Here is a 16,960-nt window from a genome sequence, read left to right as displayed (position 1 = left end):
TTTTAAATTTCTAAGAACTCTTTCTTAAAATTCAGTGTTTCTTCTTATAGCACTTTGGTTTTGCTTCATGAATGTAATAATGTCTCATTTCTCAGAAGCTATTAATTATGGTTATCCTAATATACTCATTTATTTCCTCTCACTTTTTTTTCCTGTGTGTAGTCATATGTCTTGATTATCATGTTGAAAGACATACTCTCAAATATCTGGTGACCCTGGTTGTGTTCTGTGTACATAGTTCGGTCTTTCAGCTAATGAGCCATATTTCCTTCTGCTCTGTTTTCTGTGACTTTTTCACCCCCTTTTCGCTCATGGGGTCTGTATGTACATGCTTTGATTTGGTTTTGATGGGGTTTTTGTTTGTTTTTTTTCAAAATTGGGATCATGCTGTATTTAAATTTCTTTACTGCTTCATTTCATGGGATATTTTCCCAAATCATCAGATAATCTGTAAAATATGTCTTTAAATAACAGTGTAATTATGTATATCCATGTTTTATTTAGCCATTATCCTAACTGATTAAATTCTCCCTGTGGTAGGAGCTTGGTGTAGGTAAAACGTGGCTTCTGGATTATCAGAAGGCCTGAGTTTGTGTGCCAGTTCTGCCTCTCCTTTATACTGTATTATCCTTTTACTGGTCCAGTGAGTTTCCTCTGTGCTTATTAGTAGTATGGTTTTGCCCTTAACTTCCTGATAATCAAGTAGATAGTAAGGTCCAGAGATATGGGGGAAGTGCATTCCTTTTCATGGATCTCACAGCCCAGGGAGTGTAGAAAAGAAACCAGAGCCTCAGGTAGCCTCAGGTAGAAACTTTGCCTCTTTGCCACCAGTGCTGGGAGCAAGGCCCACAGGGTTGGGCACTTTCTGTTCAGTGTTCCTTTCTACGGTGAGACAGCTAGACCAGGACTGAATCTTAGGGCCTCTTAGTGCTGCTGCTAGCGTTCACATATTGTCATTTCACTGTATCTCATAGTGTTGTCTCACCCTTTCTCCTCCTACCCTATCTACTCCCTCATCCCTGTTCCTCACTTAAGGAACTTCAGTGACATTCTTCCAGTGCCTTTTACTTCACTCCCAAGGATAGCATTGAAGGATGAAGTGGGGAAATTATAAGTTATTCTCTCTATGCCTTCCTTTTTTCCAGTTCTAGCTACACAATATTTCTCATAAGGTCCTCTACTGTCCTGGTGTGCAGATAATACTCTTCTCTTATTACTAACATTAGAGCAAGTTTTCTCCTATTTCTATTATATGGTCATTTTAAAGGGAATCTGGAAGGGGAGCTACATACCTCTACTCAGATTACCACCTTGGTTAAAACTGGTTTTCTTTTACAAAGTTAACCTTCATATCTCTTCTTGTACTAAGGGTGTTTCTAAGGCGAGACATTTAAGGCGGAGCCAACCAAGGACTGGATCTTCTAGTGAGCAATTTAAGTATTCAGTGCCTTTCTATCTTGTGCCCCTACCAAAAAGAAAAGGTTCTAATATCATGTATATCATATATTACTTGATTAATGCATTCACTACAAGACCACATTTTGCATTTTCAAGGCTTCGCTAAACATGGATTTAAAATGCATTGGCTCCTTTTAAAGTAATTGAATGTTCAAGGTAATTAACAAGATATTGGGAGTGAAGCAGTCAGCGCTTGTGTCTGAAATCGCAGTATGTCTATGTCTGGAAGTGAAGATAAATGTTTCAGTTGTTTGAGGGTGTTTAGAGATGAGAAAGTAGAGTGCCTGACCTAAAAGTAGATGCCCTTTCCCATCACTCTATTAACTTACATCTTCCCCTCACATTGCTTTTCGTACAACTTCCTAGGAGCCAAAATCCATTTTCAATAAATTTTCTTCTTTCTGCCACCCTTGTTCTAGAACCATTTCCTACTTAGCCTCACTCTCCTTCCTTCCTTTTCCCTACCCCAGCATGATAATAACACCCATCATCTCTAACTAAGAAATCATATCCTCAAACCCCAAAGAGACCAGAGAGGGAAGGAGGCAGGTTCTAAGACACCTGAATTCACTTGGATCAGAGCTCCTCAAGGGGACAGGACTTCAAGCCTGATGAGTGGGGGCTGGGAGCAGGTAATGTCAGTAAGAAGAGAATGCCAAATTTGAGGGATGATATTTAGGACCTTTTGAACTTCTCTGTAATTGTGCATGTCAAATGGTTCATGGTTTTATGGAATGTTGTCAATTTCTGTAAAATGGTATAAAATTAATATATACTACTCCTTTGTGTGAACTCCTTATCTTTGTTCCTGATTGTCAGATACCTCATCACACCTATGTAGGTTATTACATACATTCTGGATTTACTTTATATAATTTTTATCTTATTATTTGATTACCACACCCTTCCCACATCTATCACTACTACTACCACTCGAGTCCAAGCTCTTGTTATTTCTTGCCTGAGCTATAGCAATAGTCTTGTTACTGTTCTTGTTTCCTCTCTTACCCATTCATATTTTCTCCACACAGTAAGCAAAGCAATCTTTTTTTAAAATGTAAATCAGATCACATCATAACCATGCTTAGAATCCTCCACAGATATCCCTTTGCACTTGGAATAAATCCAAGCCCTTATCCATATATCCTAACACAGGCTGGCCTCTTTCAATATCTCTAGCTTCTCATTTCTTCTCTCCCTCTAACTCACTACACTTCAGTCACACTAGCCTTCTCTCGTTTCCTTGAGCTCAACAAATTTATTGTTGCCACTGGGTCTTGCGCTTCCTGTTTCCTCTGCCTCTTTCCCCAGATCTTTGTAGGCCTGCCTCCTTCATAGCCATTCAAGTCTCAGATCACATATCCCACTCTTAGAATCACCTTCCCTGGCCATCATAAACCACACCCCTCCTATCTCCCATCACCCTCTACTCCACTTTTCTGTCTTACTGTCTTTACAACTCATATATCATTATTAACGTATTAAGATAATTTATTTTTCTGCCTTCTCCCCTCAGAAATGTAAATTCTTAACTGTTCTGTTTTCTGCTATATTCTCAATACCTAGAAAAGGTCTGGAACATGGCAGTGCTTAATACTAGATGAATGAACAAACAGTGAATCTTTTATGCACATGCAGTCCTCTTAGGTTGTTTTTCTTGTTCCATAGCTGACTACAGCCTTTTTTTTCATTAATCAAATAAACGTTGATACTGTATTGAAAATAATAGTAGTAACTTCTTTTAAAGGTCTTGACGTTATGGTTATTGTTATTATTTGGACATGAATTTCAACAAGTCATATTCACATAACCATGGATCATAACCATTTCAGAGCAATAGAAATGCAGTACACCTACACTGTGCTGGAGAATTAAATTTCCAAGACATGGTCTAGAAATAACAAAATTTTTCGGAACATAGGATACCTGCTACCTTCTATCCTTAGTATATGATGTAGTAGGCTGGTTCTTTAGATGGAGAGACCCTGGAGAGAAGACTTGCTTTCCTCCCAAGCAGCTGCCAATCTTTTCCATCCCACTTTATAAGAGCCTACCTTATAACGATGCATTTTTAATGTCCTGTCACCTCCTGTGTGGCACCTCTATTGCTGAGGTATTTCATTGACTACCATTACCTATTAGAGTCCCTTGTTCTGAAAGTCCTTAACTACATGATTCCTTTTCTCGTTTTATGGGCCCTTTTTAAAGGAATTATAATCTTCCTCCAGGTTCCTTCTTTGTCATTTCCACTCTGTAGGCCAAAGAATTACAGAATCTTGTTAGATAGTATTTTCCCAGGCTGAATCAAGGGAAACTACAGACTCCCCAAGCCTGCTTTTCTGGAAAGTTACTGCACATCCTCTAATGGAAAAGTACAGCAGATCTCTTTTATAGACATAGACCTAGCATATCCAGTGGTTGTTGTAGCCTCTAATCCAGCACCCTCCAGTTTGCCATACCCACTTAAAGTATTCTTGCCTAAGTAAAGGGGAATGACTATTTATTATATAGTTGTATTTATATATTCTGGATATCGTATTCAAAATGAAATCTCATGTTGTTTATCGTGCTCTTTTAGTCTTCAGGAATAAATGGAGTCATTATCCCCTTACAGTTACAGTGAATTGACTGTCTAATTTTTATTTAAGCCTTTAAATCTTATTTTGCTCTGATTATCTTCTGAACCTTTCTTAGCAACTAGTCAGCCTAAGTAGTCCTGAATTGACCATCTATTTTCTGCTCTCTTCTTATTTTATCTGTACTTAATAACTGAGAGGATAGAAAGAAAAGAACCTCCTGGATTTGTATTTTGTACATGCTGTGTGTCTGTAGCATCTCTCCTTTCAGGTCCAGTAAAACAGTGGTATGTGAGTCCATTATCGGCCGCATCTTCATGTTTCTCCTTCAAGTTATCATATCCTATCAGGAGAGAAGAATTATAGCTAAAGATAATGTCATTGTAAGATTACTATTGCTTTCACTGCAAACTGTTACTTAGTCTGATCATACCAAAATTTGATATTGGATGTATGTTTAGATTATCCCAAAGAACTGGTAGATTTTTTTTGGTGTGTTATGGAAGACACCCCCCCCCGCCCCCGCTTTTCATGCTGTTTATAAGCAATGGAGAAAACATGGTCCACCATCATGGGAATTTGCCCACTGCCACTCCAGAGATTATCCCTCCGTAGATATGCACAAGAAAAATAGTTACTCTGGATAATCCTTATCCCTTGAGGTTTCATGGTCCATTGTGTTCTAAATTTTAGAATGTTGTTACGACGCCTGCATGTTCAAATAACACTTAGATGTGCCTGCTTTCACAATACCTTGGGTTTATATTACAGTTTATCATCAGCCTTTATAAACTGGATATCTGATAAACTGAAAGTGAAATATATTCAAACAATATATTGTTTGAAATACATTCTTTTGGTGGTAATGGTGTGCTGGGTATCGATGGAATACTGGAAAGTAAATTACAGCTTACCCTGTGAACGTCACAATGCTAACAGTTGAAGCCTATATTTCTAGAGCCTTTCCTTGAGCTCTAAGTATTTTATAGATATTATCTAATCCTAGAAAATCCCTGTACATAAAAAGATAGTATCCCCTTTTTTCTAGGGGGTATTAATGCCCACACTGCTTAAGTGAGTTGCCCAAGGTCACTCAGTGAGTTGTTGGTGAAGCCAGAAATAGAATCCAAATCTCCTGACTCCCAATTCAGTTTTCTATCCTCGATATAGTTTTCTATCCTCTACATACCCCTGCTCCCTCTCCTGGGAAAAGAAGTTAATCTTCCAGCTATTAATAGCCACCAAATTGGTGGTAGCAGCACAGTGGAGAAAAGTTACTGTCTTTACACTGCAGCATTAGTATAAAAATATCTGGTAATGGAAAATTTGACAAATGTCATGTTAAAGGGAGTGGAAAATTATTTTAAGATCTGGATCTCATTTATCTAGTTCTCAGAAAAGTAAAATTCCTTAGTAGAACAGGGATCATATTTTTCTTCCTGTTTTTAAATTGTATTTCCTAGAGGGTAATTGTCAACCTAGCCACAGCAGAGTCTACTGTCAACTAATGTAATAAGAATAATGCATGTACTGTTGCTGATTGTTATAAGTGTATTTTCTAACTTGGTTGAAAGTTTGAATTGCTTTATTGAAATACACAGCACTTATTTTATTCAGCTTTCAGTGTTACTTAAGTTATTATTATATTGTAAAGCAAATATAACATCAATTGGGAATTTTACTGCCTGATTTGAAAACATGGTGAGAAATACACATTATAGTTTCTTCCCTGGACAGCACACTCCAAGCAGAGTTACTTTGTGTCAGGCACCATGAAGTTTACCAGAATGAAATAGGCAAAGCAGAAAAAATATATATTAATTAAAAAATGCAACATAAGTACACTGGAGCTGATCAAGATTATTGTTATATATGTAATCAAGTCATTATTTTGTACACTAAAAGAAAGTGAGAAGTCTTTATGTACTTAAATATTTAAGCATGTCTAGTATTGTGGGAGTTCACACTTAAGTTCAAACAAAACAATTTGTCTCTTAATTTTGGAGCAAGGAACAATAATTCCCCTACTAAAAATCTCTGGGCATTATGTTTCTGTTTAAAGATTACTAAACATCTTTAATCAGGGGAATGACATGATCAGAATTATGTTTTAACTGTAAGTGTAAAAGAGTCAGGATTGGTGAAGACTGGGAAATGCAAGGAAAAAGTAAAAATCTAGTTATATGGGACCCACGTGACTGAGAAGGTAGTGGCAAGAGGATAATTAGAAATAGAGCGTATAGCCATAAAAAAAGAATGAGATAATGCCATTTGCAACAACATGGATGGACTTAGAGATTATCATACCAAGTGAAGTAAGTCAGAGAAAGACGAATATCATATGATACCACTTAAATGTGGAATGTAAGAAAAAAGATACAAATAAACTTATTTACAAAACAGAAAGACTCCCAGACATAAGAAACACATTTATGGTTACCAAAGGGGAAAGGAGGGGTAGGGATAAATTAGGAGTTTGAGATTAGCAGATTAAAAACTACTGTATGTAAAATAGGTGAACAACAAGGTCCTACTGTATAGCACAGGTAACTATATTCAATGTCTTATAATAAACTATAATGGAAAAGAATCCAAAAAAGAATATATATATAAAACTGAATCAATTTGCTGTACACCAGAAACTAACAATGTTGTAAACCAACTATACTTCAATTAAACAAAGACAAAGAAAAGAAATAAGAGTATAGAATAAGAGGGTCAGGTACAGATCCTTAGAGAAATGTATACATTTACTGGATGCAGTTTATTTTCATAATTGCCCAATATCTCAAGATAGCTGTATCTATAATATTGATATTAGCTACTTAGTATCTATTTTCTGTTGTAGAATTTCTTTATAATGAGTTTATTAACTTTAACGTTATTAGCAATAACTTTTTTCTTTCCAACTTATTTATTTTCTTTTAAATTTTTATTAATTTGGCAGAAAATATACTTATTACTGGGGGTCTCTTTTTTCCTTCTCTTAACTGGTAAGGTTATTGGAAAACTATTTAGGCAACATTATTGAACTTCTTTTTAATTTTGTTGAACAGGCACATCTCCGAGTGAATCTAATCTGCTTAAAATTCCTCCACAAAAAAGAACCCGAAGAAAATTAATGCCTTCTCCCTTGAAAGCAAAACATCCCCAAAAATCTACACTGTCTGAAAATATGCAGCTCAATGATTCCCTCAGCAAAGAACTTCAACCCATTGTGTATACTCCAGAAGACTGTAGAAAAACTTCTCAATATCCATCTGCAGTGACCTTATTAAAATCATCATCACATACTACCAGTTTTCAGGCCATCAACTCAAATACAAACAGTGATAATTCTCTGAAAATGTTGTGTGAAGTAGATATCCCTCTCAGCAAGAGAAAAGAATATGGCCAGGAGGATTTGGAGTCTACATTTGTTATATGTGAAGACACCAAGAGCTTGAAAAGTAAATTACCTGAACAAGAATCACTACCAAACAATAACATTTTACAAAGGTACACAGGACTATTTGCCAATTCTTCTTTTGTTTTATTTACATAGCCTTTAAACTATTAGCTTTCTTTTTCCTCTGTAGGTGTATTTAAGATCTGTTTCACAGATGAAGTATGCTATCTTGATTACAAAAAGTCAGTGTTTTTACCTTCATTAAATCTTAATTGTCTTTCTCTCTAAATATTAATCCACTAACACAGTATTGTGAAGTCTTTAATTTTAAAACTTAAGTTGATTGACCCTTGTTAGGCTAGAGGAGACCTTAAGATATATTTAGTTTGTTCTTCATACTCCAAAGTTAAGATGTTACAAGCCATCAGTGGATGATTACCAATTGTTTATTATTATTCATTAATATCTTCACTAAAGGAAATACCACAGTTTCTATTGATGTTTAGCAAACCTCAGCTCACTCTGAAATAGTCGTAAGTCTAAGGTATGGTTGACTGCATGTCATCCAAGCAAAAACATATCCTTCTCACTTAATATGTATGTTCACAATTAATCTAAATATGGGAAGAATGATACCTTCACCTTTCTATGCTGTGGGAATGCAGAAATCTATCTATGGTTTAAAAAAGAGAAAAGAAAACCCCAGGCAATCAAGGGAAGTTTATAGTATTGAATAATGTTTTCCTTTATGTATTAAGACAAAATGATGTTCTAATTATGGAAGTGTATGCCCCCTTTTTTCTCCATAGTACAAATCAAAATTACTTTTTATTTTTCATTATTTAATATACAGGCTTGCCCCTTCTTCATTCTCAACTAAACATTCTCTGCCTATACCAAGCATAGTACCATCCTACATGGCAATGACTGCTGCTGCCAAAAGGAAACGGAAACTAACAAGGTACATTTAAACATAAACTGGTTCAGGCTTTATACACATGTAAGATCATCTTTATACTTTGTTTCCTACAGCTCTTTTTATTTCTTGTAATTAGACTGTCAATTCACATTTAAGCATACATATAGTAAACTGCTCTGAATGCAGCACTAGTTTTATTTATTTATTTATTTTTGGCTGCACTGGGTCTTTGTTACTGTGCGCGGGCTTATGCTGCTCTTCTTTGTGGTGCACAGGCTTCTCATTGCAGTGGCTTCTCTTGCTGCGGAGCATGGGGTCTAGGCGCACAGGCTTCAGCAGTTGTGGCGCACGGGCTCAGTAGTCGTGGCGCACAGGCTCTAGAGCGCAGGCTCAGTAGTTGTGGTGCATGGGCTTAGTTGCTCCGTGGCATGTGGGATCTTCCCGGACCAGGGCTCAAACCTCTGTCCCCTGCGTTGGCAGGTGGATTCTTAACCACTGTGTCACCAGGGAAGTCCCAGCACTAGTTTTATATTATCAAAGGGAGATCTTGATAAAGCCCAAATATTTCACTTGATATTTGTATAAAGTATTCCATATTTCAGATTATTAAAAATAAATTTAAAAGTCTTCTGGCCTTCAGAAAGGTCATTTAAGTTTTCTTCTGTTGACAATTTTTACTCATTTGGTATTTCTCCCTCCAGACATTACTGAATTTCTTCAGTCCTAAAATTATATTATTTTAATGGATTTTGATGTATGACTAAAATGTGATCAGTGAATAGACTTCTGTTTCTGGCTATGACATTGTAGCTTGTATCAGACCAAGTTTTCCATCAGGAACAATTATAAAAGCTGATAAAATTCAACTAACAGCTGCTTGAAGGCACTCAGGAACAACCAACACAGCCAGGACTTGAGGGTCTAAGATCCCAGAGGAAAGGAAAACAAGTTGTGGAGAACGAGACCTTCTCTGCCTCTTTTTTTCCATTTAGCATTTGCCAGTTCATGGCATCAAATATAGAGGTCAAGCCAAAAATGGAAGCCTATAGCTATCAACATCTCACTGAGCTAGGGAAACAAAATCTGTGTAGCTTTTGCCCTCAAGGTCTTGGCCAATTTCTAAACTCTGTGTAATAAGAGGCCACAAAACCAACTAAAAATGGCTGCCAAGAGGCTAAAGTAATAAGCAGAGTTTTGACCTTCTCATGGGACCAGGACACAAAAATTGTTGTTTAGGGATCATCATGGAGAAAAGGCCCTGTTAAACGCCCAGGGTTTTATTTGAAATCTTTGAAGACCTATGCTTTAGGTAGGAGTGGGGCAAACTGGAAATAGACTGGTTCTTGAAAGCCTGAAACAGACCTTTGACCAGTTCAATCCCATTTTGGATCAAGGTGATCTAGCTCTATTTTGCCTACTTGCCAGAAGAAAATTAAATCATCTCTGAAGAATATACCACCTCCAGCCTCTACAGTTTTTCATATGCAGTGTTTAGCACTTAAGCAAAAGTTACCAAGAATGCCGGGAGACAGGATGAAATGACTGAAAATCAAGAGAAAAAAAAAATTAGAGAAGCAGTGATACAGATATTGAGATTATCAGATAGGGACTTTAAAAATTTAATTGTGATTAAGTTCAATAAAATAGATGATAATTTCCCAGAGAACTGGATTCTATTAAAATGAATCAAATGGATATTCTAGAACTGAAAAATAGAATATACTGAAATTGCAAACTCAAATCAATTTAACAGATTAGGCATGGCAGAAGAAAGTTTAGTGAACTGTAAGATAGGTTAATAGAAAAATATTCAAACCAATTGCAAAAGTATAACAAGATAAAAATATAGAGAAGAGCAAAAAGAGACATATGGGACACAATTAAAAAGGTCTAGCATATGTGTATTTTGAGTCCCAGAAAGAAGTGAGAAAAAGAATGGGAAAAAACAGTATTTGAGAAGATGCTGGCTAATAATTTTCCAAAACTGACCAAAGTTGGCAAATCACAGGTTTGAGAAGCAATGCAAACTGCAAGCAGCATTAATACAAAGAGAAACATACCTAGGTACATAGCAGTAAAACAGCTAAAAATTAAAGACAAGGAAAAAAGTCTTAAATATATTGAGTTATATGACATGAAGCCCATTATATAGTCTTTATATCCTGTAGCATAGAATGCAATGACAAGATACAGTGAATGGTTAAATTGTAAAATGGATCTGACTTGCTTTACCTCGTTTTCTTTAACATGTGATTATGGAGAGAAGAGCATACGATCTTAAGATAACTCTTTTTTAAGTTTCCTATATTCCACCATGGACGTGTTATCATCCGGGCTAGTGCTAACAAATTTACAAACAGCCTATTTATTTGTGCCACATAGAGTATCATCTCATAGTTGCATTTAGCATCTGTCCAAAGTACCAGTGGAGTCTTGAAATGTTTATGTTTAAAATTCATGGATTGATTTTTCCTGAATGTCTCTGACTATCCATGACATTTACAATCAATGTTACAATGTTACAAATTTGAATTGTGCAATTAGTCATATATGGGAATCAGTCACTTAGCCTAGCTAACCACCATCGTCTGTCTTACCCATCTTGTCACTAATTTTCATTGTGTGAGTCATGTTATTCTTTTCTTTAATTAATGCTGGGAACTTTCCTTGTTCTTCACTGGCAGCATGCTCTGCTGTTGTAACTAAGATGTAGCAAAAGTTTATAGCTAAGAATAACTTTTAAATGTAAACAGAGTCATTATCAAAACCAAATGATTTTTCAAGAAATGTCCTGGTATGTAAATTGTGTATTTGGAGTGGGTTTAGATGAGTTAAAGGGCTTCCGAAATAAAATTAAAAGACAACTAAAGAAAGTAAGATTTCTCATAGCCTATTAATTGCTCTGTTACATTCCCTCTGGTACCAATAATTAGATCCTGCCATTAACTAAGGTTAAAAGAGATTAATGCTAGAAATGTACATAATTACTTTTTAAAAGAATCTTCCTTTCCCCCAATTAAATCTACATGAGCTTGAGAGTAATGGACTCTGGTATTTTCCACTTAACAGCTTTATGTACATATTTAGGTGTGTGTATATTTTGTTATGGTTTTTAAAAATGAGGAACAGCTCCATGTATATAATTACTTTTTTATTTTTTATCAGTTTTTCTCTCAAAAGAAAAAAAAAATAGCATCTAGAAGCACTGGATATTCCAGAAAACTACCAGAATGAATTTTTTAGTAACTACTGAAATTGAGAATATCAGATGTGTAATCATTTCAATTTATATAATCACTGTAACAGACTATTTTAACTAAATGTATCAATTTACCAAATACACAAATATATATGTAAATTTTTTCTTATAAATTATATTTATTAATTTGGGGTTTTGTTTGCTTTGTGTCTGGTTGGTTGGTTGGTTTTTTGTTTGTTCCACAGTCTTTCTTGGCACTCAAAAGTGGTCTCACACCTACATACATTTTTGGTTTATTTTGAAAAATGTCTATGATTCCAACTAGAAATTATCTCCACTGAAAGAATATGAGATGCATTATATTTATCAAGCAAAAATATTATACCTATGTAAGGGAACAAAAGACTAATCTTAACTTTTATTAATAGTTATGGAAATACATTTGGCATACAACTAGAAGATTCTGTAGGTTTCTTCTCAAAACAGTCTTTAAAATAATTTGAATTTGTACCCATACCAATTTTAGGTCTTTTTATTTTGTGATCTAATATAAATCTAACAAATTTATAACAAATGTTAAATATTTTATTAGTTGACTATGTTACCTAAATCCTAAAAATGTTTGAGTGTGTTTTACTTACATATAAATACATAACTTATTTGATTAGGCTTTGATTTCATTCCTAGAAATGTGAGTTTTATTCAAATAGATTTATTCAAAACCCTGATTTTCAAATAAAAACAATCTATGAGTGAAAACGAGGTCTTAGAACTAACCAAAGTGAAGAATCATACCATAAAATAATAAAGAAAACCTTAAGATATATTGCAGGGAAAACAGCCCTCATCGAAAGTAACCAGTGACATTGATCTTTACACTTGAAGACATAAAATCACCAAATGACCCAAAAAGAATTTTTGCCTTAGACAGCTGATGTATATATATATATATATAATCAAAACTGTATGTTTTAGTATCCAAAATAGATTTATAGTAACTTAGTTTATTTGGCACCATTTGTGAATAGAAAATTTCTACAACTGAATTTATTTACTTTCATAACACAAGTACTTCTCTGTAACCATTTTGGGCAGATATTTGCATTCTTGAACAGAGCTGGCAAAATCATCATTATGAACACCATAATCATTTCTCTTACAGGCTCTAGAAAATTTAGATACATAGGTTGACTTATTTTTCCCAGCATTCACTGTGCTTACACCCATTTTTCTTTGCTAACATATTAAATTGCCATTTCTGACTAGTTTTGTTGAGCATATAACCCATATTCTCCTGTTCCACAAACATAAACCCACATCACTTTACCACAGGTTTAGGATTACCAGAACAAGTTGTTGCCATAAAGGGAAGCCTCCAATTGTTAATCCAACTGACAAGCAAATTAATATCAACTTGTAAAGTGGTATATAATATCTTGACTAGCCAGAAATTTCCTAAAATTAGCTTATTTGAATCAGTGTGGAAAGGGATGTTCATCTCCCACTTTGACCTCCAACCCTGCCTGCTAAAACTTGATCCTCTGTAGGACTGGGAAGGGTTGGATTGCTATTTTTCAGGACCCAGATCAATCTCATCTCATCCACAAAATCTTCCATTTTTCATTCTTCTTCTGAACTCAGGAACCTGCGGCTTCTTGTAGTTTGAAAACCTGTGGTGCTGTTTTTTGTTCTGCCTTGTATTATTTTGTGTATTTGTCCTATTTTCCCCCCATCCCACCATATATCTATTATGTAAGTTTTCAGGACATGGGTTGTTTGTGCCTTACTCACTTGTATATCCTGTGACATGAGGCCACAATAGGTGTTTTGTAATATGTCAACTCAAATTGAGTTAGAAATTTGACCCATTAATAACATGAGAGTGATATAAATTTTTGAAGACAAAACAAATGAAAATAGGTCATTCTTTTCATTTCACTTTCTATAATTGCAATAATCAGAGAGAGATTCTCATTCTATTACCATGCTTTGATTTAAAAACAAGGTTTGCAAACAATCTCACCTGTTCATATTCCCCAGATTAGGGGTTTGGTAATCTGAGATTAGTTTTTCACCTCTTGCAATGTGCTCCTTATCTCTACACTTTGAATAACAGTGCTTGCATGCAGTCCAGCACAACACCCTGAAATGTTCTGTTAAAGAATTGTGACATACACCTCTACTCATAATCTCCAATTTGAATAAACGTTATTAAAATCACACACTGCTAAACTTCCCTATGGGCCAAAAATTTATTTAGTATCTCCAATTACTTCTATGGGATTTTACAACTTAATATTTTAGTATTTCACATTTTCTTTAATCATTATTGAATGTAGAATATGTATTTGAATTTAGAGATATAAAAAAAGACTTTACTAAAATAAAAATTTTCCCTTGAAGCTCTACATCAAATACCTCACTAAGTGCTGAGGTAAATTCTGGATCTGCCAAGCGTGTTCACCAAGATAATTCAAGTGATAAGCACTTCCAAGAAAACAGACCAACAATGGGTATGTTTCAGCTCTTATTTTGATATTTAATAACATGATTAACTAACATATGTATAGTACTTTACATATTTTTACAGTGTTTTCATGAGAGTCTCCTTTTATGTACTCATCACCTTTATTATTGTACATGGTGAGTGTGGTTATCCCTGTTACAGATAAGAAAACTTAAGACACAAAATAGAAAACATGCTCACCCAAGATCACAGAGATATTTCATGATGGAGCCAGAACCCAGAACTGGATCTCCTAACTCTATATTCTGTACCCTTTTTGTTATCCATACTGCCTCGTATTGCAGAAGAGTGTGTAAATAATTTAATAATTGAAATAATTAACTATGTTATTTAATAGGTTAGTGATTAAGTATATTTTACAGATAAACTATATCCACTTGAAATTTTTCCCTTAGCCTCTTATTTTTAATAATTTGGCCTCTGATTCATTTGTGCAATTATTGTGAGGTTCCAGTCTATACCTAGTTACAATCATATTTTAACTCCAATTAGCAAGTTGAAAAAAAATGCTGATGGTGGTGATTACATCCTCTCAATTGCATATGGAGGTGACATGAGTCCATGGTAAGGAAACATCTTCAGTGAAACTAGAGGTATATAGCACCCACCAATTTCTAGGCCTTTGTGTCCAGACCTATGTTTCTCTGACACTGTAGTTCCTAAGACTTCAATCAGGAAGTATTTATTTACTATGCAGTCACTATGTGCTAGGTTCTGTGATGAATATAAAGATCATTAAGACCCAGTTTGGTTCTTCTCTAAAGGAACTTATAATTATAGCACTTGGAATTTAAAGGGGTTTCATGAGATAACGAGTATGTCTAAGAATAACATGAAAACTATTATTAATTTTTTTTCTGTCAATGCTTTTTCATTAGAGTAATATAAAATTTCTCAATAGCTTTGCCAAGCTGCATTGATAAATCCTTACTTCTTGTGGTGCCCAGTGGCAGTTGTTTACCTTAAGCTCAGTGGAAATGTCTTTCGTGCAGATTTAAAAATCAAACAATGAAGTCCTGAAAAGAAGAATTTACTATGATTATTTGGTTCAACATGCCATATTTAATAATGTTTAACATTGTGTATATGCAGTTGTTGTAGATATGTACTGTCCCACTGGTCTTCTGAAAAAGTTCTCCAGGAAGTCATAATCCTGCAACCAAATAATAAATTTATGATAATTCTCAAATAATAGAGACTTAGGTTTCCTAATATGCTTATTTTCTAAGAATAGTATAAAATGCATCAAATATATGTAAAGAGAGATGAATAATCTATAGAGAAAACAGTGGGAGAGAATACTAAACTACAGTACTTGCCAAAGAGGAAAGATTTTGTCTTGTTAAGGATAATGGAGCACTTAGAAAAAGGTATTAGTTTAAGGGAAGATAATGGTTTATGTACATTAGGATATCCAAGTGAAAATGGCCAAATACACATCAGAAATTACTAGAAAAGTAAAAGAGAACTGGGGCTGCCTTCCTTAGAATGTATTCAGCTGACTCCAACTAACAGTGTACAAATTAAAAAGAAAAAAAAAAGGAACATCAGTGGGAAAGAAGGAAACTCTGTTTACTGAGCATTTAGAGAAATAAGAAATAGTGTCAAGAGGATATGTGCCCCTAAAACTAAAACCTAATGTGATCAAGAAAATGGATGAGAGATTAGACAGACCCATAAAGAAGTCAGTGGCCCCCTTTTGTAACAACACTTCGTTGAGTAGAGAATCATTGTGAACACTGAAGAAGAACCAGAAGAGTGGACATAGATAGATGGAACACATTTTAGAGGTAGCCGTGAAAGGAAAAAAGAGCTATGGGATCAGGATCAGCACATTAAGAAGTACTGGACTCAAGGGCTTCACTGGTGGCGCAGTGGTTGAGAGTCCGCCTGCCGATGCAGGGGACACGGGTTCGTGCCCTGGTCCGGGAGGATCCCGCATGCCGCGGAGCGGCAGGGCCCGTGAGCCATGGCCGCTGAGCCTGCGCGTCCAGAGCCTGTGCTCCGCAACGGGAGAGGCCACAACAGTGAGAGGCCCGGGTGCCGCAAAAAAAAAAAAAAAAAGAAGTACTGGACTCAAATGATACTTCTAAATTGGAAAAATATGGAAGTTTGAAAGTCCTTGGGAAATAATCCAAAGAATGAAAAACAAAAGTTGATGATGCACAAAAGAAAGGGAACAATGTTCACAGAAGTAGTCTTTCCTTAGTTCAAGAACAGAAGTAAATGTGGTAGTTTATTCACTGACTTCACTTGATAGCTTTGGGGCAGGGGGAAGGGGTGTACGTACATGCGCACTAAAAAATTCAGTTTACAATGTGGAGAAATGAATTTCTACTTTCAAACCAAGGGTATTAATGTTTCTTTGTTGGTGTTCTGTTTTAAATCAGGTTAATCAACAGCTGTGAAGTTTAACGAATGGTGAAAATTCTTTTTGAATGATACTTTTACCATATTTATGTATCTTTTTATTTCTTCTCTAGAATATAAAAGAAACATCCATAAAGTAAAGCCAAGCATGGTTAGAAAATTTGGAAGAAATATTTCAAAAGGAAATCTAAGATAAGTCTCTTCAAAATCAAGGGAAATGAAATTGACAAGTCAGCTTTTAAAAGGGTTTGTTGCCAGTACCCCTTCAGAAACTTCTTAAAAATCTTTGAAAGAAGACCATCTTAAAAGCTAGGTTTACCCAAATACCTTCAGCAAGCAGAAAACGAAATTCCTTCTGTTTTGTGCTTTTGTATTCTAAGCAAATGTAAAATTTCAACAGAAAACGTGTGTTTTAAGTTTCTAAAATATTTGCTGCCCTTTAAAATACCTAAGTCAATATGGTAGCAACTCAGTTTTACTATGCTACAACAAGTTGATTAGGACATTTTAGAAAATAGTAGAC

At 35.1% G+C, this 16,960-nt stretch overlaps 1 protein-coding gene across 1 annotated transcript in view; it reads left to right on the top strand.

The window, feature by feature from the left end:
* The window catches only part of KIF18A (kinesin family member 18A), a gene marked incomplete at both ends in the record, with an annotated part of 70,050 nt that extends 53,417 nt beyond the window's left edge, over window positions 1-16,633 (top strand). Inside the window, 4 exons of the mRNA XM_082844135.1 lie at window positions 7,091-7,532; window positions 8,276-8,383; window positions 13,944-14,053; window positions 16,551-16,633. Of these exons, the coding sequence (XP_082700261.1) occupies window positions 7,091-7,532; window positions 8,276-8,383; window positions 13,944-14,053; window positions 16,551-16,633 (743 nt within the window). The remainder of the gene's footprint in view (window positions 1-7,090; window positions 7,533-8,275; window positions 8,384-13,943; window positions 14,054-16,550) is intronic.
* Window positions 16,634-16,960: the final 327 nt, after the last annotated feature.

This window comes from Leucopleurus acutus, assembly GCF_964270905.1.
Source record: "Leucopleurus acutus genome assembly, chromosome: 8".
In the NCBI taxonomy this organism is placed as follows: domain Eukaryota; kingdom Metazoa; phylum Chordata; class Mammalia; order Artiodactyla; family Delphinidae; genus Leucopleurus; species Leucopleurus acutus.
Note: the sequence above shows the minus strand (reverse complement) of the source record. Positions and strands in the feature narration are given on the sequence as shown.